The sequence below is a fragment of the Salmo salar genome, chromosome 22, assembly GCF_965601325.2.
Source record: "Salmo salar chromosome 22, fSalSal1, whole genome shotgun sequence".
Classification (NCBI taxonomy): Eukaryota; Metazoa; Chordata; class Actinopteri; order Salmoniformes; family Salmonidae; genus Salmo; species Salmo salar.
The window spans coordinates 8,527,359-8,552,500 of record NC_138312.1 but is presented as its reverse complement, the minus strand read 5'-3'; the positions used below and the strand labels follow the sequence as shown (position 1 = coordinate 8,552,500).

General features: G+C 43.4%; 1 protein-coding gene across 4 annotated transcripts in view; it reads left to right on the top strand.

The window, feature by feature from the left end:
- Positions 1-25,142, top strand: part of LOC106582687 (kinesin-like protein KIF21B) — a 127,960-nt gene that overhangs the window by 77,420 nt on the left and 25,398 nt on the right. For all 4 annotated transcript variants that reach the window (XM_014165987.3, XM_014165984.3, XM_014165985.3 and 1 more), the window contains exons 4-26: positions 2,269-2,418; positions 3,712-3,843; positions 6,097-6,318; positions 10,843-10,958; positions 11,038-11,233; positions 11,861-12,050; positions 12,388-12,451; positions 12,667-12,900; positions 13,299-13,534; positions 13,872-14,060; positions 14,235-14,434; positions 14,670-14,777; positions 15,099-15,289; positions 18,224-18,331; positions 19,001-19,166; positions 19,368-19,571; positions 19,667-19,768; positions 20,492-20,657; positions 20,746-20,806; positions 21,586-21,640; positions 22,156-22,367; positions 22,616-22,690; positions 22,983-23,093. In XM_014165987.3, the coding sequence (XP_014021462.3) occupies positions 2,269-2,418; positions 3,712-3,843; positions 6,097-6,318; positions 10,843-10,958; positions 11,038-11,233; positions 11,861-12,050; positions 12,388-12,451; positions 12,667-12,900; positions 13,299-13,534; positions 13,872-14,060; positions 14,235-14,434; positions 14,670-14,777; positions 15,099-15,289; positions 18,224-18,331; positions 19,001-19,166; positions 19,368-19,571; positions 19,667-19,768; positions 20,492-20,657; positions 20,746-20,806; positions 21,586-21,640; positions 22,156-22,367; positions 22,616-22,690; positions 22,983-23,093 (3,488 nt within the window). The remainder of the gene's footprint in view (positions 1-2,268; positions 2,419-3,711; positions 3,844-6,096; positions 6,319-10,842; positions 10,959-11,037; positions 11,234-11,860; positions 12,051-12,387; positions 12,452-12,666; positions 12,901-13,298; positions 13,535-13,871; positions 14,061-14,234; positions 14,435-14,669; positions 14,778-15,098; positions 15,290-18,223; positions 18,332-19,000; positions 19,167-19,367; positions 19,572-19,666; positions 19,769-20,491; positions 20,658-20,745; positions 20,807-21,585; positions 21,641-22,155; positions 22,368-22,615; positions 22,691-22,982; positions 23,094-25,142) is intronic.

The following is a 25,142-nucleotide window of genomic DNA, read 5'->3' as shown; positions in this document are numbered from 1 at the left end:
TGTCTGGCTTGTAGTGAAGTAATGTTTGATATACAGTATATGAACAATGCCAGTCAAAAGTTTGGACACACCTACTCATTCAAGGGTTTTTCTTTATTTTCTACATTGTAGAATCATAGTGAAGCGTCCCACCCCAGGACACACTATTCAACAGCCAGTGAAATAGCAGGGCGGCAAATTCAAAACAACAAAAATCTCATAATTCAAATTTCTCTAACATACAACTAATATATCCCATTTTAAAGATATACTTCTCGTTAATCCAACCACATTGTCCGATTTCAAAAAGGCTTTACGGTGAAAGCATAACATTAGATTATGTTAGGACAGCGCCTAAACAAGAAAAACCACACAGCCATTTTCCAAGCAAGGAGAGGCGTCACAAAAACCAGAAATACAGCTAAAATTAATCACTAACCTTTGATCTTCATCAGATGACACTCCCAGGACTCAATGTTACACGATACATGTATGTTTTGTTCGATAAAGTTCATATTTATATCCAAAAACCCCATTTTACATTGGCGCGTGATGTTCAGAAAATGTATTGCCTCCAAAACTTCCGGTGAATGAGCACATCAATTTACAAAAATACTCATCATAAACGTTGATAAAATTTACAACAGTTATTGAAAGAATTATAGATACACTTCTCCTTAATGCAACCGCTGTGTCAGATTTCAAAATAGCTTTACGGCGAAAGCACATTGTTCAGTATTCTGAGTACAGAGCTCAGCCATCAAAGCAAGCTATACAGTTCTGGAGTCAACAAAACTCAGAATTAGTATTATAAATCTTCACTTACCTTTGCTGATCTTCGTCAGAATGCACTCCCAGGTCTCCCACTTCCACAATACATGTTTGTTTTGTTCGATAAACTCCATATTTATGTCAAAATACCTCCGTTTTTGTTTGCGCGTTCAGATCACTAATCCAAAGGCATAATGCGCGAGTGCAAAACCCGAGACGAAAAGTCAAATAGTTCCATTACCGTTCGTAGAAACATGTCAAACGATGTTTACAATCAATCCGTAGGGTCTTTTTAACATAAATCTTCGAAAATATTCCAACCGAACAATAGCGTGTTCATTACAGAGGAAAAAGGAGGAACGGTGCGCCTGTGTGCCCGTACAGTAAACAACTCGTTGGTCCCAGGCTTGAGACAACTCTTATTCTCTCCCCAGTAACAGTAGAAGCATGAAACAAGGTTCTAAAGACTGTTGACATCTAGTGGAAGCCTTAGGAAGTGCAAAATGACCCCACAGACACTGTAGTTTGGAAAGGCAATCAATTGAAAACCTACAAACCACTTCCTGATTGGATTTATTTTTCTCAGGTTTTTGCCTGCCATATGAGTTCTGTTATACTCACAGACATCATTCAAATAGTTTTAGAAACTTCAGAGTGTTTTCTATCCAAATCTACTAATAATATTCAAATCCTACCTTCTGGGCCCGAGTAGCAGGCAGTTTAATATGGGCACGTTATTCTTCTGAATTTCCGAATACTGCCCCCTGTCACCAAGAAGTTAAACAAATCAAAATATATTTTATGCTTGATGACAGCTTTGCACACTCTAGGGCATTCTCTCAACCAGCTTCATGAGGTAGTCACCTGGAATGCCTTTCCAACATTCTTGAAGGAGTTCCCACATATGCTGAGCACTTGTTGGCTGCTTTTTATTCACTCTGCAGTTCAACTCATCCCAAACCATATCAATTGGGTTGAGGTCGGGTGATTGTGGAGGCCATGTCATCTGATTCGACACTCCATCACTCTCCTTCTTGGTCAAATAGCCCTTACACAGCCTGGAGGTGTTTTGGGTCATTGTCCTGTTGAAAAACACATGATAGTCCCACTAAGCGCAAACCAGATGGGATGCCGTATCGCTGCAGAATGCTGTGGTAGCCGTGCTTGTTAAGTGTGCCTGTCGTTAGTTCAGCTGTAGGCTGTTTGTCTTGTCATTGGGTTATCAGTACTGATGATAAAAAGACGTTGGCCAGGGTTAATGTGTGTGTGTCCTGTGAAGTGGGAACTTCTGAGGTGACTCTTGACCTCTCACAACCTTTAACCTTATTGCTTCCTAAAGGTCAGAGGTTATGTAGTACACCATTTGATCCTTGCCCTTTCATTGGTCACTGTGCGTGAGCGTGTGTGTGTGTGTGTGTGTGTGTGTGTGTGTGTGTGTGTGTGTGTGTGTGTGTGGTGTGTGTGTGTGTGTGGTGGGGGGGGGGGGGGGGATTTAATGGATGTTTGTGTGTATTCCAGCTGTACAATGAGGAGATCCTAGATCTGTTTGACGGAGCCAGAGACCCAGACTGTAAGAACAGGAAGTCTAATATTAAGATCCATGAGGATGGCAGCGGCTCCATCTACACCACCGGAGTCACCTCACGTCTTGTCAACTCAGAGGAAGAGGTGTGTGTGTACAGTGCTAACAGTGTGTGTGTGTGTGCGCTATGACTGGTTGATATGGACAAATTCGCGATATGGGCGATTCACGATATACTGTTTATCTTGATTTTTTTTTTTATTCTCTCAAAATAATCTATGTTGTACAGTTAAAGGTGAAATATACTGCATTTCAAACAGTCAGCAATTACCTAATGAATTCAGGGCTTGTGAAATTATACCTAGGCTAAATATAAGCCTTCCACAACCATAAGACCCACTAATTATTTTATCAAAATTGTTTTACCTGATTTTTATTTTAATTTTTTTTGCAATAATCACTGATCTGGCTTTCAAGTCTGTCTATGAAAATGCCCTTTTTGTTACAAATTTAACCAGAAACATGCATAATGCACATTCACTAATAATTACAAAAATCTTGTAGCAGGCATTATATAAAATTAACACAGGTCTCAAACAATCTCTCAAGCACAAGCCCACGTGCTAGTGAGTAGCCAGCTAATCCTTATATTTCAAGTTTAGCTAGCTTGGATCTATTTGCTCTTTTCTAACTTATTTCTCAGAATGAGAACGAGTTGTCAATTCCTTACATAATTGTGTTTTATGCTTATTGTACATTGTATAAAACACAGACTAGTATAACGGCTAGTATAACAGTCTTTGGCTTAAAAGCTGCTAGCGGTACATAGTGCCGCGTGCAACAAAATGAGCACACATGTTCCAGAATCAATGTTCATTCATACTCCTTTTTTTAGTAGTGTCTTCTCTGCTCACAATTTGAGGAGTTGAGACATAAAAAGGGTCTCATTAGAAAGGTTAACTTCTCTACCACAGTAAAATCATTTCTCAATGTGTTTCGGTGTCCATATGACCGATTTCTTGACCAAACTTCAAATGCAAGTAGCGAGTTGAAACTGCTTGTCAGAGAGGAAAAAAGTGATCTCTCATCTTTGTTATTGCGAGTGGCAGGGGGAGCGGCTTGGTGTGTGAGAGGGGCTTGGTGTGTGTGTGTGTGTGTGTGTGTGTGTGTGTGTGTGTGTGTGTGTGTGTGTGTGTGTGTGTGTGTGTGTGTGTGTGTGTGTAAACGGGAAGGTACACAGTCACAGCAGAAGGAGAGAAGGAGATCAAAAAGATAGCATGACAACAAGCGGATATAAATGCTCGTTAAAAAACTAAACATTTAATAAAAACGAGGTTATTGCGATACAGGCATTTGGAATATTGCGCTAAAACATCCATTCAAATTTGATGTATTGCCCAGCCCAAGTGTATACAGTACTAACAGTTTGTGTATTACAGCTGTTACAGTGTCTGAAACTGGGAGCGTTGTCTCGTACCACGGCCAGTACCCAGATGAACGCATCTAGTTCCAGATCTCACGCCATCTTCACCATCAACCTCTGTCAGATGAGAGTCTGTCAACAAACTGAGGTAGGGTTGGAGGGAGGGAGAGAGGAGGGAGAGGGAGGGTGTTATGGATCAGAGAGGGTAGATACAGTGCTTATAGAAAATCTACACCCCCTTGAACTTTTTTCATATTTTGTTGTCAGTGCCTCAGTTTCATGCATTTTAAATAAAACATTTTTTTAACGTATCTACACACCATATGATTTGTTTTTTATTGTGAAAAAAAATGCTATACTAACAGTGATAGCAATGCGAAATGTCATTCTGAGAAAACATCACTAAAGTTACACACAGTTGATACACGTTGATCGCCGTTTCTTCCCCATCACTGTCATCAGAAGACTCTACAATGTCTTCAATGAAAATGTTTTTACCTAAATCAGGGGTTTCCTCATCGTCTGATTCATTTTTCAGAGTCCGAGAGAGTCAGCATGGCACAAACGTCCTCCAGTAGTAGTCCATCACAACTTTTTCCCACTGAACTTTGTCGATAGCGCCTGATAAATTCAGGGCAGCAGCAACATATTTGCAGTTCTCCATGGCTAACTTTATATCTCTCCAAAAAAAAATGCAGTAGAAAGGATTATGTACGCATAATGAGCAGCTCATTTAAAGACACAAGATGCTACACCGCAGACCAACCTGAAACTCATCTCTCGGCATGTCCAGCCCACTCATTATCTCAGCCAATCATGGCTAGCAGGTTTGGCTTAACCAACTATGCTCGTAATTTAACAACTTTATTCGTATTTACAGATGGCATAGAAGTTTGTTATTAAGGCATATGAAAGTTCACATGTTCGAGAAGGCATTTCTGGCAAAAAAGCATTTTGATAAAAACGTTTTTTTTTACGTTCAAACGGCTCTCCTGTGAAGTCGTGACTTGCGACATACAGCTAGTTTCCTGAAACGGGTCACTTTTACCTTTTTATTCCTTAGCCACTCCACTGTAGCTTTGGCCGTGTGCATTGGGTTGTTGTCATGCTGAAAGGTGAAATTCTGTCCCTGTTTCAGCTTTCTTGCAGAGGGCAGCAGGTTTTCCTCTAGGACTTTTCTGTACATTGTTCCATTCATTTCCCCTTCTATCCTGATAATTCCCTGATGATGAGAAACATCCCCATAACATGATGCTGCCACCACCATGCTTCACAGTAGGGATGAGTGTTCTTTGGGTGCTGCGTTTGCTCCAAACGTATCGCTTTACTTTCAGGTCAAACAGTTACATTTCTGTTTCGTCAGAACACTACACTTTTTGCCACATGGCTACAGAATCAAGTGTTTTTTTGCATACTTCAAATACGATTCCAGGTGGGCTTTCTTGAGTAATGTCTTCCTTCTTGCCACGCTACCATACATGCAACATTTGTGGACGGCTTGGGATATTATTGTCACATGCACACTTTGACCAGTCTCAGCCTTAAAAGCCTGGAGCTCTTTGAAAGTTTCCATTGGACTCTTGGTAACCTCTCTAATCAGTCTCCTACTTGCTCGGCCATCCAGTTTGGAGCGACTGCCTGAGCTAGGCAGGGTATTGGTGGTGCCATACACTTTCCACTTCTTACCAATTGTCTTGACTATGCTCTAAGGGACATTCAAGGCCTTTTGAAATCTTTTTATACCCATCCCCTGATCTGTGCCTTTCCAGAACTTGGTCCCGGATTTCCTTTGAAAGCTCCTTTGTGCTCAAGGTTGAGTTTCTGCTTTGCAATTCACTACCCAGCAGAGGGAACCTACAGGAACTGCTGACATTTATCCAGAAATCATGTGAATCACTACAATTTAACACAGGTGGAGGCCAATTAACTTGGTGTGTGATTTTGAAGGTGATTGGTTACACTTGAGCTAGTTTAGGATTACTATTACAAGGGAGGTAGACACTTATCCAACCAAGATATTTCTGTTTTGATTTTCTAAAGAAAACCTGCACTCTTTTTTTCACTTGGAAGTTGTGGCGTAGGATGTATAGATCAATGGGTGAAAAAAACTATTTTAATGAATTTTAATTCCAGGCTATAAGGCAACAAAAGGTGAACATTTTTAAAGGTAGTGTAGACTTTCTATAGGCACTGTAGATGTATTGACTGAGGGAGAGACGCGAAGAGAATAAATAAAGGTAGAAGAGGGTAAAAGAGGAGTGAAGAGGAGAAAGATGAACGTATCAGACCGAGTGACAAGTAAAGTAATGACAGTAATACAAATAATTAAAAAGTTTGAATGAAGTGTTTGCTGATAATTGTTCACTAATTGTTGTCTCTCTATCCGTCTCTCTCTCTCCAGGAGAATGGTGAGGTGAACGGAGGTGTAAATGAAGGTGTGATTGGGGAGGTGAACGGAGAGGTGAATGGTGTTGGCGGAGATGGAGGGTCTATTACCAAGCCTGAGTATGAGACTCTGATGGCCAAGTTTCACTTTGTGGACCTAGCTGGATCAGAGAGACTCAAACGCACCGGAGCAACGGGAGAACGGGCACGGGAGGGCATATCCATCAACTGTGGACTGGTGAGGAGTGTGTTTGTGTTTGTGTTTGTGTGTGTGTGTGTGTGTGTGTGTGTGTGTGTGTGTGTGTGCGTGTGCGTGTGCGCGTGCGCGTGCTGCCACTTCCAAGGAGTGGAACACTAACCCGTACGCTTATAAGAAATCCCACTACGCCCTCCGACAAATCATCAAACAGGCAAAGAGTCAATACAGGACTAAGATCGAATCCTACAATACCGGCTCTGACTCTCGTCGGATGTGGTAGGGCTTGCAAACTATCACGGATTACAAAGGGAAGCCCAGCCGTGAGCTGCTTAGTGACTAGAGCCTACCAGACGAGCTAAATGCCTTCTATGCTCGCTTCAAGGCAAGCAACACTGAACAATGCGTGAGAGCACCAGCTGTTCCGGACGACTGTGTGATCACGCTCTCCGTAGCTGATGTGAGTTAGACCTTTAAACAGATTAACATTCACAAGGCGGCATGGCCTGATGGATTACCAGGACGCATACTCAGAGCATGTGCTGACCAGCTGTCAAGTGTCTTCACTGACATTTTCAACCTATCCCTGACCCAGTCTATATTAGCTACACTTTTCAAGCAGACCACAATAGTCCCTGTGCCCAAGACTGCCAAAGTGACCTGTCTAAATGACTATTGCCCCATAGCACTCACATCTGTAGCCATGATTTAAGATGGCGCCGACAGAGATGGTCGCCTTGATTTGCGTTCTTTAATGCCACTTTAATAATGTTTACATATCTTACATTGCTCAAATCACATGTATATACTGTATTGAGACACAATCACGGGACACTTTAATAAAAAGGCCGACTCTTTTCTCTGTATACATCAATGATGTCGCTCTTGCTGCTGGTGATTCTCTGATCCACCTCTACGCAGGAGACACCGTTCTGTATACATCTGGCCCTTCTTTGGACACTGTGCTAACAAACCTCCAAACAAGCTTCAATGCCATTCAACACTCCTTCCGTGGCCTCCAACTGCTTTTAAATGCTAGTGCATGCTCTTCAACCGATCGCTGCCCGACTAGCATCACTACCCTGGATGGTTCTGACTTAGAATATGTGGACAACTACAAAGACTTAGGTGTCTGGTTAGACTGTAAACTCTCCTTCCAGACTCACATTAAGCATCTCCAATCCAAAGTTAAATCTAGAATCGGCTTCCTATTTCGCAACAAAGCCTCCTTCACTCATGCGGCCAACATACCCTCGTAAAACTGACTATCCTACCGATCCTTGACTTCGGCGATGTCATTTACAAAATAGCCCCCAACACTACTCAGCAAACTGGATGTAGTCTATCACAGTGCCATCCGTTTTGTCACCAAAGCCCCATATACTACCCACCACTGCGACCTGTATGCTCTCGTTGGCTGGCCCTCACTACATATCCGTTGCCAAACCCACTGGCTCCAGGTCATCCTTAAGTCTTTGCTAGGTAAAGCCCCGCCATTTAACTCAAGTAAAAAATTCCCTGTCTTAGGTCAGTTAGGATTAACACTTTATTTTAAGGATGTGAAATGTCAGAATAATAGTAGAGCGAATGATTTATTTCAGCTTTTATTTAATTCATCACATTCCCAGTGGGTCAGAAGTTTACATACATTCAGTTAGTATTTGGTAGCATTGCCTTTAAATTGTTTAACTTGGGTCAAATGTTTTGGGTAGCCTACCACAAGCTTCCCACAATAGGTTGGGTGTATTTTGTCGCATTCCTACTGACAGAGCTGGTGTAACTAAGTCAGGTTTGTAGGCCTCCTTGCACGCACACGCTTTTTCAGTTCTGCCGACAAATTTTCTATAGGTTTGAGGTCAGGGCTTTGTGATGGCCACTCCAATACATTGACTTCGTTGTCCTAAAGCCATTTTGCTACAACTTTGGAAGTATGCTTGGGGTCATTGTCCATTTGGAAGACCCGTTTGCGACCAAGCGTTAATTTCCTGACGGATGTCTTGAGATGTTGCTTCAATATATCCACATAATTTTCCTCTCTCATGATGCCATCTATTTTGTGAAGTGCACCAGTCCCTCCTGCAGCAAATCACCCCCACAACATGATGCTGTCACCACTGTGCTTCACGGTTGGGATGGTGTTCTTCAGCTTGGAAGCCTCCCCCTTTTTCCTCCAAACATAATGGTCATTGTGGCCAAACAGTTCTATTTTCTTTTCATCAGACCAGAGGACATTTCTCCAAAAAGTACGATCTTTGTCCCCATGTGCAGTTGCAAACCGTAGTTTTTATGGCGGTTTTGGAGCAGTGGCTTCTTCCTTGCTGAGCGACCTTTCAGGCTATGTCGATATTTTACTGTTGATATAGATGCTTTTGTACCTGTTTCCTGCAGCATCTTCACAAGGTCCTTTGCTGTTGGGATTGATTTTCACTTTTTGCACCAAAGTACGTTCATCTCTAGGAGACAGAACCCGTCTCCTTCCTGAGCGGTATGATGGCTGCGTGGTCCCATGGTGTTTATACTTGCATACTATTGTTTGTACAGATGAACGCGGTACCTTCAGGCTTTTGGAAATTGCTCCCAAGGATGAACCAGACTTATGGAGGCCTACAATTTTTTTCTGAGGTCTTGGCTGATTTCTTTTGATTTTCCTATGAAGTAAAGCAAAGAGGCACTGAGTTTGAAGGTAGACCTTGAAATACATCCACAGGTACACCTCCAATTGACTCAAATGAATTCAATTAGCCTTTCAGAAGCTTCTAAAGCCATGACATCATTTTCTGGAATTTTCCAAGCTTTTTGAAGGCACAGTCAACTTAGTGTATGTAAACTTCTGTCCCACTGGGATTGTGATACAGTGAATTATAAGTGAAAAAATCTGTCTGTAAACAATCGTTGGAAAATTACTTGTGTCATGCACAAAGTAGATGTCCTAACCGACTTGCCAAAACTATAGTTTGTTAACACGAAATTTGTGGAGTGGTTGAAAAATGAGTTTTAATGACACCAGCCTAAGTGTATGTAAACTTCGGATTTCAACTGTATATCACTCCAGTATTAATGCTAAATTGTAATTATTTTCGCCTCTATGGCCTATTTATTGCCTACCTCACTACTCTTCTACATTTGCACACACTGTACATAGCTCTTTCTATCTTATCTTTTGTGTTATTGCCGGTACTTTTGTTTATGTGTAACTCTGTGTTGTTGTTTTTGTCGCACTGCTATGCTTTATCTTGGCCAGGTCGCAGTTGTAAATGAGAACTTGTTCTCAACTGGCCTACCTGGTTAAATAAAGGTGAAATAAAATAAATCAAAATAAATGGATCATTAGTCATTTTAAACAATGCCACTTTAAATATGGCCACTTTAGTAATGTTTACATATCTTACATTACTCATATCACATGTATATACTGTATTTTATACCGTCTACTGCACCTTTCCTATGCTGCTCGGCCATCGCTCATCCATATATTTATACGTTCATATTCTCATTCACCCCTTTAGATGTGTGTGTATTAGGTAGTTGTTGGGAAATTGTTACATTACTTGTTAGATATTACTGCACTGTCGGAACTAGAAGCACAAGCCCTTCGCTACACTTACATTAACATCTTCTAACCATGTGTATGTGACCAATAACATTTTATTTGATGAAATGCTTAGAAAAGCTGGTCATGGCTCACATCAACACCATCATCCCAGACACCCTGCACCCACTCCAATTCGTATACCGCCCCAACAGATCCACAGATGACGCAATCTCTATTGTACTCCACGCTGCCCTTTCTCACTCAGACAATAGGAACACCTACGTCAGAATGCTGTTCCTTGGCTACAGCTTAGCATTCAACACCATAGTGCCCTCCATGCTCATCACTAAGCTAAGGACCCTGGGACTGAACACCTTCCCCTGCAACTGGACCCTGGACTTCTTGACGGGTAGTGTAGGTAGCCAGGTGATGGTGTAGGTGGACAGCAACACATCCGCCACGCTGAGCCTCAACACGGGGGCCCATGCGGGGGTGCGTGCTTAGTCCCCTCCTGTACTCCCTGTTTACCCACGACTGCGTGGCCGTGCATGACCTCAACACTCATCATTAAGTTTGCCATCGACACTACAGTGGTAGGCTTGATCACCGACGATCAGGTTTCTTGGTGTCCACATCACTAAAGATCTACCGTGGTCCGAACACACCAACACAGCTGTGAAGAGGGCATGAAAATTTGCCATGTGCCCTCAGATCCTCAAAACGTTCTACAGCTACACCATTGAGAGCACCATTGTCAAAATCCTGAAGTATCCCTTTAATCCAGTAATTCTTTTGAAACTATTGATCCTCTGTGCCTAAATCGTGCTCTCTGGTGTATTTTGAACATTGAGAGTGTGCTCCTGTGACTGGATATGTTTTTTTAATAATATTTGTTTTGACTCTCTGTCCCCACATGGGCCCCTTCATTCATCTGGCCCCGTGTGTGTGTGTGTGTGTGATAATGTTGTGTATGTGTTTTAATTGGTGCTGAGAAACGTGATAATGATGATGATGGTTATGAGTATGTGTTCTAGCTGGCTTTGGGGAATGTGATCAGTGCTCTGGGGGACCAGGCTAAGAAAGGAGGACATGTTCCCTACAGAGACTCTAAACTTACGCGCCTACTACAGGACTCACTGGGAGGAAACAGGTAACACGCATACACACACAAGTCTCTATAACACACTAGTCAGTCTCTATAACATGTCGGATTCCTTTCCCCTCTCCAGTCGTACGTTGATGATCGCGTGTGTGAGTCCGTCGGACCGGGACTTCATGGAGACCCTGAACACACTGAAGTACGCCAACAGAGCCAGGAACATCAAGAACAAGGTGGTGGTGAACCAAGACAAGACCAGCCAACAGATGTCTGCCCTGAGGGCTGAGATTGCCAGGCTACAAATGGAACTTATGGACTATAAAGCGGTGAGGAGAGATGGAGGGATAGCAGGAGGGACAGAGGATTGGGGGAGGGAGGGATGGATGGGGTAAGTGGGGTAGAGAGAATGAGGGAGGGATGGAGTCAGGGAGCGATGGATAAAGGGAGAGAAGAAGGGAAATGGATAGAGATAGGAAGGCGGAGAGGTTGGAGGATGGAGAAGTGGGAGGAGGGACCAATGGAGAGAGGAAGGGATGTAGGGAAGGATGGAGGGATGGAAAGAAGGAATGGAAAAATATCCCTTCCCTCATGTTAATCAACTTTAACCTTTGGCCTAGAAGATTACAGGAAGCAAGGGATGGTTTAGAGCAATAATGTGATTAAGAGAGAGTTAATGGAGCATAACCAATGGATGACCTTGTTGAGTTATAGGAAAGATTCGATCGGAGTTGGAGAGTAATGGAGCATGTGATTGGCTGAAATAATGTTGTCTCGTTTATGATTGGCTGAGGTGTTAACCAGTATGTAAAGAAATAAAATGGAAAATGGGAGTTTTTACCGACAAGTGATATAAAAATCAATATTCTCTTTGTTGATTGAATGAAATGTCATTGTTCTGAACGTTCAATGGAGGAGATAAAATAGTCCTGTACGTGTGTTGTCCCCCTTCCCAGGGTAAGCGTGTGACAGGTGAGGATGGCTCGGAGGGCTTCAGTGATCTGTTCCAGGAGAACTCGATGTTACAGAGAGAGAACGACACGCTACGCATGCGAGTCAAAGCCATGCAGGAGACCATCGACCACCTCAACACACGGGTCACCACGCTCCTCGCCAACGAGGTCAGCACGCTGCTGGCCAAGTCGGGTAAGATCGAGAGAGGCGACGCACACACTCTCCAATGGGATTGGCTGATTGTCGAAGATTGTGACTGTCTGAAAACATTGATAAGCTATTCAATCCTTTTTCTCTCCTTCCTTGTTTAATCAATTCCTACACGTCCCTCTCAAGGCGCATTGGAGGATAGGATGCAAGGTCCATCCATTACTTAGACCTTCTCCTCCAATGAGCTTTGAGAGAAATTGAGGAGACTAGTATTTGACAGCTCAAAAGGCTTTCAGACACAGACCATATCATGTAGTTAAGAAGTCTCAATGTGACCTCACGGTGACCTGACTGTGAACTCTGACCTTTTGACCTCTAGGTGAGAGCAATGAGGAGATTGGTGCTCTGATACAGAACTACATCAGAGAGATCGAGGAGCTCAGGTAAGAGTCTGTAATGAGCTTCAGACTGAGTGGGGGGGGAAAGCAGTTCACGGAGTTGCAGCTCACTGTGTTTTGCCGTTACTGTACAGTTCAAGGAGTTTTTTCTTTTGTTGTAGTTTGAGGAACTTTCAGATTATGTCCTGTATACCGTAAGAGTTAAGTTGGACTAATGACATCTGTTTGTCTTCTTGTTCTCTCTACACCCCCCCCCCCAGATCTAAGCTCCTGGAGAGCGAGTCGATGAACGAGTGCCTTCGTCGCAGTGTAACCCGTCTCTCCTCCCGCTCCCCGTTCACCACCACCTCCTCTCATAGCTCCACCCCAGGGCCACACCCCTTAGGCTCCTCCCCTTCCCTTTCCATGGAGGCGGAGATGACGGACGTGATTCGTCGAGCCAAGACGGACATCGAGAGGCTGAAGAAGAAGGAGAGGAGACAGCGGAGGATGAGGTAAGAGGAGAGGAATGGGGCAAGGATGGTAGTGGAGTAATGATCGCACAGTGACAAGCAGCTCTCACAGCCACTGGAGGGAGGGAGGGAGAGAGAGATGGACGGATAGAGGGAGATTAACAAAGGGAGAGTGAGAGGTCTCTGCTAATAACTGAGCTCTCCATGTTCACTTGGCAACAGTCCCAAAACACAATGGCAATTATTTTTTGGAAGAGTCCCAAATCAAATCGGACAAATCAAATCAAAGGCACATGGCGTGTAATCAATATTAGTAATAGATTAATATGGTAAATAAATAATAAACTGCTTATTGGGTCACAGCTGTTATGAGCTGTGCCTTCTCTCTCTACATTGTGTGTGTCCTACTCTGATCCTGGGTCAATATGTTCTACTTGCAGCCCAGAGAAAGAGAAAGGGTTGAAGAAACGAGCGAAGCTTCATTCTCATGAGAACGGACATAATGGAGAAAACGGCCAGATGGACTCGGATGACAACTACACAGAGGATGTGATGTCACCTCTGCAGGAGGAGGAGAGCGGGTGTGACGAGGAGGAGGAGGAGGAGGGGAGGGATGAAGAGGAGTTTGACAGTGATGAGAGTCTGGTGGACTCCGACTCGGACTCTGATGAGAAAGGTTAGTGGATGACGACAATGGCAGTGGCAGAAATGTCTCCATTCCAATTCAACCTATTGACGTTGTGTACTGTCGCTTTGACAGGATTGATGCGCATCAGCAATATGGTGGGAGTACAAGTTTTGTCCTCTGTTTGGCTGTATGGTACTTTCACCATATTGCTAACCTATCCAATCCTTTCAGACCTACAAGGAGTACCTAATTAGCATTAGGGCTAGGAGTTGATTTAGAAATCTGCAACTGCCCCACTCTACTATAACATGTCTGTCTTAGAGCCACAGTGTTCACCTCTTGACCCTTGACCTCTCTTTGCCCTCTGCCCTCTAACCCCCTGCAGCTAACTTCCAGGCGGATCTGGCAGACCTGACGAGTGAGATTGAGATCAAGCAGAAGTTGATCGATGAGCTGGAGAACAGTCAGAAGAGACTGCTGCAGCTCAAACTACAGTATGAAGAGAAACTCATCCTGCTGCAGAACAAGATCAGAGACACACAGCTGGAGAGAGACCGAGTACTGCACAACCTCTGTGAGTAGAAGTATGGGTAATGTAGGCACACAGGATCCCCTCAGTGAGTGGAGCGACTCAGATGCTGAATAGACACGCTGCTCTCTGTCTCCATTGTACCGCTTTCAAGCACACACTCTCTCTTTCGTCTCCTTCTCTCTTCTATCCATCTTCCTTCCCTCTCTCCTCCTCCAGTGTCTATGGAGAACTACACAGAGGAGAAGGCTAGCAGGATTAAATCAGAGTATGAGAAGAGGCTGAAGGAGATGAACAGAGACCTGCTGAAACTGCAGGCAGCACAGAAGGAACACACCAGGCTACTGAAGAACCAAGGACGCTATGAACAGGAACTGAAGAAACTACAGCAGGAGGTCAACGAGATGAAGAAAGCCAAGGTGAGGAGGAGGAGCAGGGAAGGATGTTAGCTCTATAGGCTACATTAAGTGCATTTCTATTATATGCAATGTTGAGACCTTTGCTCAGCACCTACCCAATAAGTGAGGCAAAGGAGTCAAAGCTAGGAAACGCTGACATTGAAGATCTGGGTCAACATTGAGACCTTGCCCCTCAATAACGCTCCGTCACTGACGGTGCTCTCCAGCTAAGTGCAGTGTGTCCTCCGGTCCCCAGGTGGCGCTGATGAAGCAGATGAAGGAGGAGCAGCTGAGGAGGAGGATGATGGAAGCCAAGAGGAACAGAGAGATCGCTCAGCTCAAGAAGGAGCAGCGACGACAGGAAGTATGTGTATTTTTGTGCTCAAAGAAAGTACCTGCTTCACATGATAACCCCCAGCAGACTGCAGTTTCTAAAGCCATCACCCTTTTGGTTACCAGTTGATCTCCAACTTTGTTATCAACCGGCCTGGGATTTGAACCAGCAACTTTCCAGCTATTAGTCTGCTTCTCTAATCCTTAGGCTGCCCTCAGATCTACATTTTCGTGTCTTGTTAGTGTATCTCTCTATCTGTTTCTGTTACCCATTTCCAGGTTACTGACGTTTGAGAAATGTATGGTTAATATACAGAATCACCCATATATTGACTGTCCTCTCCTCTATCAGTACCAGATTCGTTCGTTGGAGAGTCAGAAGCGTCAGCAGGAGCTGGTCCTGAGGAGAAAGAGCCAGGAGGTGACAGCCTTACGACGGTTGGCTAAACCCATGTCTGGACGCATGGCTAGACGACTACAGCCCCTAGACTCCGGAGCAGAACTGTCTGCCAGCACCACCTCCTCTGAACCAGAGTCCAACCGGTAGGTAGTGCCGCTACACAGAGGTTGGGTCCCAAATGGCACCCCATTCTCTGTAGTGTTAACATACACTGTAAAAATGTCCAGTTATTTTTCATCTAACTTACAGTTACTGTAAAAAACAAACAAAAAAAAACCACTGTTACTGTACCATATTTTACAGTATACCCTTAGTATTTTTATGGTATACTAGTTTACGGTATGCTAATACTGTTACCGTAATTGGTTTACAGTACCAATAATGCTACTGTAGTCGTTTTACGGTAACAAATACTCTTACTGTAAAGCCTTATTTTTTTTTTCAATTTTTCAATTCCTCATCAATCCACAGGGATTTAACAGTCATTTTCTTAATATTTGCATGCTTATTAGTAACTGGAATAAGCAATGGTCTAAGACACTGCATCTCAGCGCAAGAGGCTTCACTGCAGTACCTGGTTTGAATCCAGGCTGCATCACATCTGGCTGTGATTGGGAGTCCCATAGGGCGGCACACAATTGGCCCAGCGTCGTCTGGGTTTGGACCGGGGTAGGCCGTCATTGTAAATAAGAATTTGTTCTTAACTGACTTGCCTAGTTAAATAAAGGTTAATTAAAATAAAAAATAAATCATAAATGTGTCAAGTGCAGCGTCTGTTTGCTCCTCATTACACACCATGGACCAACAAATAATCTTTACATCAACAACGTAGGAATCACTACAACTTATTGTATGACCTCTTATACACTATATAAGGCCCAGCCTTTGGAACTTTGGTTTTCCTAGATATGGCTACAGTATTGTGATCACTACATCCGATGGATCTGGATACTGCTTTCAAGCACATTTCTGCAGCATTGGTAAAGATGTGATCAATACATGATGATTTAATTCCTGTGCTGTTTGTAACTACCCTGGTAGGTTGACTGATAACCTGAACCAGGTTACAGGCACTGGTTACAGTTTGAAGTTTTTTCTTGAGTGGGCAGCTTGATGAGAGCCGGTCAATTTTTAAATCACCCAGAAAATATAAGTCTCTGTTGATATCAAATACATTATCAAGCATTTCACACACATTATCCAGATACTGACTGTTAACACTTGGTGGTCTATAGCAGCTTCCCACCAGAATGGGCTTTAGATGAGGCAGATAAACCTGTAGCCATATTACTTCAACAGTATTTAACATTAGATCCTCTCTAATCTTTACTGGAATCTGGTTCTGAATATAAACAGCAACAACTCCACCATTGGCATTTATATATTTTCTGTACATGTTATAACCTTGTATTGCTACCACTGTATCATCAAATGTATTATCCAAGTGAGTTTCAGAGATTGTCAGAATATGAGTGACATCTGTTACTAGCAAATGATCCATTTCATGAACCTTGTTCCTTAAGCTACATATGTTTACGTGGGCTTTTTTCAGCACTTTTCTTCTGGGGTGCTTCCCTGTTTCCATTTTCATTCTTTACTGGGAAGCTTAGTAGAAGTAGATATGCTCATGTTATTTATGTTAGTGCAGGGTGAGCTGTAGACAGTGGACTTCCTCCTAGGGCACAGGTAGAAATCTGGTTCGTAGGCACATGATTACTTCATACAATAGCTGTAGGATCAGCAGATGCTTTCAGGGCAGGTAGAAGGACATAAATTAGGTTACTTATATTGCGTCTGCCAACAGCCCTGGTGTAATGTACATTTGCTGAAGCATTATGACAATTCTGGTTCACAATGGTAGGGATTATCTGAGCTGGGCTTGGGTCATTGATAAGTCATAGTCTCAAAACAGCCGTTTTATGGATCAGGAACCCAAATGATTTGGGTTGGATCCCATCCTCCTTATAAAATGTGTTTTGTTTCCAAAAGGTATCGAAATTGTCAACAAAAGCTACACCCATTGAGCTGCAATAATCACGTTGCCAGTTGTGAAGAGAAAGAATCCTGCTAAAGCGTTCAGTGCCGCGATTCAGAGACGGCACAGGGCCAGATAGGATGGGTCTTTTATTAGCGTCTAGCAGAGAGTCAATCAGCTCTTTCAAATCCAGTTTCAACTGTTCAGAGCTGCCCTTCATAATGTCATTAAAACCCACATGGACTATGATGGAAATCAATTCTATGTCCAGACGTAGTACATTTGGGAGCAGCTTAGTAATGTTTTTGCAGCAGGAATGGTCACATTTCTTTCCACCCATGACGGTATTTGTTAGTGACAGAGACATGGTTGTTGGCTTCCGTCATTTTCAGTTCTGTGGCCTTCACTAAGTGAAAATGATTTATGTGTATGATGTGCCTTTCTGACTGTATATTTATAAAATAAATGAAGTGCTACAAACAAAGCAATGCGGATAAAATAACCAATCAGGTACGAATGAACTAAGAACAAAATATTACATTTATAATAATAATTAGCAAAAAATATGTGCTTTGGTTTGGTTGCCCGTTTGCTTTTAGTGTTGCATTCTACTTTGAATATTCGCAAATACAGTAAGTGAACTGCTACTGTGTTTTATGTAGCATTTTTTTACGGTAATGTCCACAATACATCAAATGTTTCCCGTCCATTGAATTTCATCCAACAATGTAATATATGGTAATCTACTGTATTCCGTTTATACAGTATGAATGAAGTCTGTTGATTAAACAGCAATTTACCATGACAATTTCGAGATTGTTTTTAACAGTGTAGGAAATAGGTTCCAGTGTGTTTTGTTAAACAGTTAACATAAACACTACTTTTTAAAACTTTCTTCCGTTTCATAGTTTGTTTGTTGTTTTATGTCGTGTTTCAGTTGAATTATAACTTTGGTTTTATAATGTACAATTACTTGTTGAAGAAAATAAAGTAGAAAATATCTCCTTCTCTCTCTGACTCTTTCTCTGACTCTCTGTCTCTCTCTCTCTGTCTCTCTCTCTCTCTCTCTCTCTCTCTCTCTCTCTCTCTCTCTCTCTCTCAGGACCACCTCAACCAAAGTGTCCAACATAGTGAGACAGTGGAACACCAAGATGAATGGCTACCTGGGAGAGAGCGAGGGGACTACCACCAACGGGACACAGGTTGTTGGGTAAGTCGTGGCAGGGAGTGTGTGTGTGCCATTGATTGTCAGGTCAGATGCAGAGCAGGGACTGGTGTGTTTGTGTCTGGTGTGTGTACATGTTTTTGATGCATCGCCAGGTCAGAGAAAGGATGCGTGTGTGAGAGTGTCAGTGTGAGACTTGTGAGTGTGTTTGTATGTGTTTTTTTGTTGTTGTGTGTGAGTGCCAGCGAGCGTGCAAGGTCAGATTCAGATTAGGTATGACTCTGTTGACATTTACTTAGCCACGGCTTTCGTCAGCTTCAATAAAGTTTTATTCAATTTTACAAAGCCATTTATCCAATTATCTTCAAAATGAATTGACAGGAGTGGCTTTCTTAGTCATATAATCCCTCTCCTTCCCTCCTCTTCCTCCCTCTCCTACCCTCCTACTCTCTCCTTTCTTCCCCCACCTCTACCTATCCCCCTCTTTCCCTCGCTCCTCTACCTTCTCCCTCTCTTCCCCCCTCTCCCCCTTCCTTCCTCACTCCCTGCTCCCCTCCTCTCTCTTCCCCTACTCCAGCAGCAGTACTAAGGATTGATATAGCTGTGATATGATTGACAGTTGATCTGTATTGTAACGTCCTGAACTGTATCTTTCTCTCTCTCTCTCTCTCTCTCTCTCTCTCTCTCTCTCTCTCTCTCTCTCTCTGTGTGCAGCAGTAGGACACGTGTCCAGCAGCGCAAGGGTGTTCTAGTGGGCAGCAGTAGTTTCTCCAAGGCGGCCCGTCAGAAGTGGCAGACTCTAGAGAGGAGGATCCTGGACATCGTCATGCAGAGGATGACCATCACCAACGTAGAGGCCGACATGGACCGACTCATCAAGGTACTGTGATGTCACTTCCTTTGCACTCTAGTGAGACTTCCTCTTAACTTTTAGTGCATTGTGATGCACTTGCAAACTCATTATTACTGACTTCATTCACTTACCAGTTTACTTACTTAAAACATGCATCATTCCTTCCTGTCTGTTAATGATCTGGCTAACATGTTTTTTTCCCCCCTCTCTTCCTTGTGTGTGAGACAGAAGCGAGAGGAGCTGTCTGTGCAGCAGGAGGCGCTGTTGCGTAAAAGGCAGGTGCTTATGGCCGAGGGGGAGGGGCCTGACGGGGAGGACCGCCTTGTCCAGGAAATGAACGAGGACATTGAGGTTCTGAATGCAAACATCGACTACATCAACGACAGCCTATCAGACTGCCAGGCAACCATCGTTCAGATAGAGGAGACCAAGGTGAGAACACACACACACACACATTAATGTAAAATGTCCTAGTTCTGGTGTACGGAGCTCCGTGGAGCCTACTGAAGCCTGGGTATTTCCTGCAGGATGAGCTGGACTCAGTGGACACCTCAGTGGTCATCAGTTCCTGCTCTCTGGCTGAGGCCCGACACCTCCTGGACCACTTCCTCAAGGCCTCCATCGACAAGGTAACTAACATGGGTCACGACCCAGGACCATCTGGTGGCTACAGTAGTTCATAGTTTTATAGTCCAGATATACCATAACACAGACTCCAAACTAATGTCTACTGAAAGTTCTCAACTTGGAAATAGTCCCTGTCAGCTCCTCTTCAGTTTACAATTCTTTTGGCAAATGATGTGCAAGTGGACACCCGTTTCAGGGAGGGTTGGCCAGTAGTGGAAAGATTCTGCGTGTAAACTGAGAGAATCAGTCGGGACTGAACGGGATGCGTAGTATAACGAGCAGCATTAGTTCCGGTGTTTGTTTTTTCTGTCACTGATTATTTGGACAAATCACTATTTCGCAGGTGTTAGCATCTGTTGATATTGAAGGGGAGGGGACGTTCAGGCCTGTAACTTGCAAAAGAGAGAGGGATGGAGCTCCTCATTCTGGTTCCGCTCCTCGTTCACGTATTTCCTGATTTCTTCTCTTAACGTGTATGGACCCAGAACTAAAGTCTCACGTAATTGGTCAGCTGCTCGATTAAGTTCTGGGTTAAACAAGGTTACCCAGAAGTAGTTAATAGCTGTATAGTTGATATATGCCTCCCTCTGCTGGTCTTTCCAGGGACTGCAGGAAGCTCCGATCACTTCTAGTAACGTGTTAGTAACTGGTGTGTGTGTGTGTGTGTGTGTGTGTGTGTGTGTGTGTGTGTGTGTGTGTGTGTGTGTGTGTGTGTGTGTGTGTAGGGTTTACAGGTGGCTCAAAAGGAGTCTCAAATCCGTCTGTTGGAGGGCCAGCTGAGACAGACCGATATGATTGGCTCTGCCCATAACCACCTCATCCTGGACGCGCTGAGAGAAAAGGCTGAGCGTATCCCCGAGCTGCAGGCACTCATCCACAACGTACAGCAGGGTGAGGACACCCACCTAGCATGCTCACTCACCTCACCTCACCTCACCTCACTCACTGTTTCTTCATGTTTCTATGTCTGTGTTCACAGAGAATGGTTATGTCAGCACCGACGAGGAGCCTTCAGAGTTTAGCCAGGCCTCTGACGGCAGGTAAGACTACACGATCCGCTTTCTGGGGCCTCATTTATAACCGTTGCGTAAACGTAACACTAAACGTCTGCGTGCGCCATTTCTGAAAAGACTGTGCACGCACAAAAACGTAGAGATTTATAAACTTGGCGCACTCCGTACATACGCGTATTTCCCGTTCTAAATCAGACCTGACGTAAAAAAAAAAGTGCGCGTGTGAACAAGCATCCTAACTCCGCCTGAAAACACCCATAATTCACCTTTTATGGGGACAATACCGCCCTTATTTGCTGTACACTTTGGAAGTATTGGAATGAGGCCAAGACAGTATCTAAAGGAAATAGCAATGGTGAACTTGATCAAATGTCTTCTTTTGCAGTTACATTTGCTTCGTCTGACCCTTTCAAATTGTTGTACACCTGTAAACGGGTCGTTTGAATGCAATAATGTTTGCATTCACTTTTTCCCCGAACCTAAATACGCTGCCCGCGAACACTGGTGTAATATATTCTCCATTTGCACAAGGCTACTACTTTTGCTTTCTCGCCACGCAGTCCTTCCAGCGGCTAGAAACCGCGTGTACGCGTGGTCTACAGTTTGTGCGAGGGTAAGCACGTTCTCAAGTCAACTTCAGTTCTTTATAAATTGCCAACGTTTGCGTGACAACTGGCGTGTTCTGGAGCCTATTTTGTGCGTTCGCAACGTTTTATAAATGAGGCCCCCTTGAACCCCGCACCGCATACTCATCGTCACTCATTTCCTGTGTGTGTTTCCATCTCTTGTTTTCTCTCTCTCTTCAGTGTGTCTCAGATGAAGTCTTCAGCTAGTCAGGATGACTTCAAGCTGAAGGTTCAGGTAGGTGAACGTGTGTTTCAGGTGTAGGCTACATGGTGTCTGTCTCCGGATGTTTCAGTGGTCTGGATGTTACTGACTCGCATGACGTGTTTGTGGATAGTTACAGCACTGGAGTAGATGTCGTTGACTGAACAAAGTAGAGGTTGTTGTCAGTGAAATTATATTTGTAGTTGTACTCAGCTGCCAGGAGATGGCAGCCTCTGCACATGAGTCATTATGGCTATGATAGGTGCCTTCACAGAACCCCAAGATAACTAAACTACTCTATCCCAAGCAGTGGAGGCTGCAGAGGGGAGGATGGCTCATAATAATGACTGGAACGGAGCGAATGGAATGGTATCAAAACATGGAAACCGTTTGTTTGATACTGTTCCACTCATTCCACTCCAGCCATTACCACCAGCCCGTCCTCCCGAATACAGGTTCCACCAACCACTTGTGATCCCAAGCTATAGTTTGTTCTATTGAATGCGTAATTGGACATCTTTCTTCCTACTCTTTCCGCCTCTCCCCAGACTGAGTCCCGTCTGTCAGCCCAGATGAAAGCGGTCTCGGCAGAGTACCTGGGTCCCACGTTAGACCCGTCCACTAAGAACATCACCAAGTCCCTGGTCTCCCTAACAGACATCCAGGAGAACGGTGGCTCAGGTGGCCTGAGCCTCACTCTCCCCATCTTTAGAGACAGGGTGTCCAGGACCGTCAGCCTGCCTGTCCGGGGACACACCTTGTGAGTCTTAAGCTATTGTTCCTTATGAGAAGTTCCAATATGGCAGATGGTGGCTTCAGAACAGCGCCACTTGTCGTCCATCTAGGGAATCTAGTTCTATGGTCGCAATACTTGCCAATGCTAATGCTAGCTTGCTATGGCTATACATGGCAGTGTCACATGCTAGTTCTAACAATCTGCTACTGTAATGCTAATGCCTATTTTCGCTCTATCTCTTGCTCTCTCCTCGCTCTGTGTGTATTTATCAGTCCTCGGCAGTCTCGGGGGGGTGACACATCCCCTCTAACAAGGAGGAAGTCTTATGACCGAGGCCAGTCTTACAGGTAGATAAACTCTCTCCCTCAACTAATCACTAGCCAATACATTGTTTAGTTGAATCTCTCTCCACAATCCCCTTACCAGTGTTCCTGCATTATTGTATTCCTTTTTAATTATGTAAAGTGTGTCGTGACCCATTGTGATATGCACATTGATTGATCGATCAAGTCAGATTTATTTATTCTGTTGAATATGAGACGCAAAGTCCAAAAACTGGAAAACAAGATGTCGTCATCTCCCGCATCTCTCCACCCTCCCCTCTCCCCTGCACCCTTCTCGCCTATCGCTCTCTCACAGAAATGCTGATGGGCATACTCCCCCATCCTCCCCCCCTCTCAGAACCAGGAATGACCGCAATGTCTTCTCAAGGCTCACCAGCAACCAGAGCCAAGGCTCCGCACTGGACAAGTAAGTACACACACACACACACAAACACTGTCAGTTCGAGACGCCTCAATATAGGGAATAGGGTGCCATTTGGAACCCACACCATGTCTTTTGCTTTCGTAACAGTCTCAGGCAGCCTCGAGTCAGCTGTGGAAGTCGACTTACATCCTTGAATGCATTGATTGTAAGGTGTTTTTGTATACAGTAAGAGTGTCTGCTACATGACTAAAATATATGATGTTGAGGGTGCTGTTCCGAAAATAATTCAAATATATACTCTGTCTGTTCAATCTAAGTGTTAGAATTTTTTCCTCCTAGTAAAGACATAAGCCTGAAGAGCAAATTCCGTTTTCCTCTACATTGTAACAGAAAACGAAATGATACTGTCATTTGGAATATTATCAACAGTAAAATACTTGAAATGTATAGGGGACAGATTGGAGTGGCAGCAAGTCTTAAATGGTTGAGCATTTCACCATGTCCATTATGGTCTGTAGTCACTGCCAGTTTGGAAACCTTTTGTCTAGAAGTGCAAGTGATATAAAATACAGCATATTAATGAATATTTGGTGATGTGTAAACACTTTACCTAGCAGCCAACCTGCTTGCACCAATCCCTTGTAATTACAGTAAAATATTGTGAAATCCAAAACCCCTCTCCTTAATAAATGTAATTCATTCATTCCGATTACGGTAGCATTTGCTTTTACAGTATAATACATGAAATGTTATGGTATTGTACACAGTACTTGCTTTGATACCGTATTTATATTATAGTACGTGTGGAGTAATATGAAATAGAGAATTTCACTTGCCACTGAGCTGCCTGTAAGTTACTGTCAAATTCCCGGCAACCCTTTTACAGTGTACTGTTCCTTTCTTTTTCCGATCAATTCTAATTCTCAGCCTTGAAAATGGCATCCGTTAATTCTCAGCCTCTAAATTGTTTGTGTAATTTCACATCTTTATTCATCTTTATTAATCCTGCTAGGTTGTTGAGTTTATTGATTCGGTCTAGTAAGTGGTGGGTAATAAGTGTGCGTGGGTGCGTGTACTAGGGCGGTTGGTCTACGGCTGCCTGATAACGCCTGTGGATTCTCATGATCTACACCCAGGAGTAGTTCATTGAGCACAGAGGAACTTGTTAGATTCCTCTGTGGGATGTTGTCAGCAGGCAGCCATTTTGTTCTGATTTGAGTTGAGGGTGGTGGATAGGATACAGTTTTAAGCGTGTAGCTGCACCATCAGGGGCATATTTCACAAATGTGTTACATTACATGGTTTATTGTTATCGTTGGTTTGATGCTCGCTGAGACTGGGAGGTTGATCTAATTTGTGTTTGACAGTAGAGGATGAGGTGCGGGCTGGAAAGTTGGGTTTATCGTGAGTTTTAGTTACAGGTCATTGCTTTTCAATGGTGTATGATGTTCAGCATGGTTTTCACATCAACATGTTTTTGGAACAGTTTTACGTCTATCTGGTATGCTTTGACAAGAATCAATCCAAGTTGTTACGTTTCTTTGCACACTGAGTGGGTTCACTTTGCTTTGGGTTTACTTATGTTTATTCATTTATCCAAGTCTTCCTCTTCACATAAGGTTGATAATAATAATAATAATAATAATAATAATAATAATGTAAAATGTAAAAATGGAAGTTTACATACACCTTAGCCAAATACATTTCAACTCAGTTTTTCACAATTCCTGACATTTAATCTTAGTAAAAAATTCCCTGTCTTAGGTCAGTTAGGATCACCACTTTATTTTAAGAATGTGAAATGTCAGAATAATAGTAGAAAGAATTATTTATTTCAGCTTTTATTTCTTTCATCACATTCCCAGTGGGTCAGAAGTTTACATACACTCAGTTAGTCTTTGGTAGCATTGCCATTAAATTGTTTAACTTGGGTCAAATGTTTTGGGTAGCCTTCCACAAGCTTCCCATAATAAGTTGGGTGAATTTTGGCCCATTCTTCCTGACAGAGCTTGTGTAACTGAGTCAGGTTTGTAGGCCTCCTTGCACGCACACGCTTTTTCAGTTCTGCCCACACATTTTATATAGGATTGA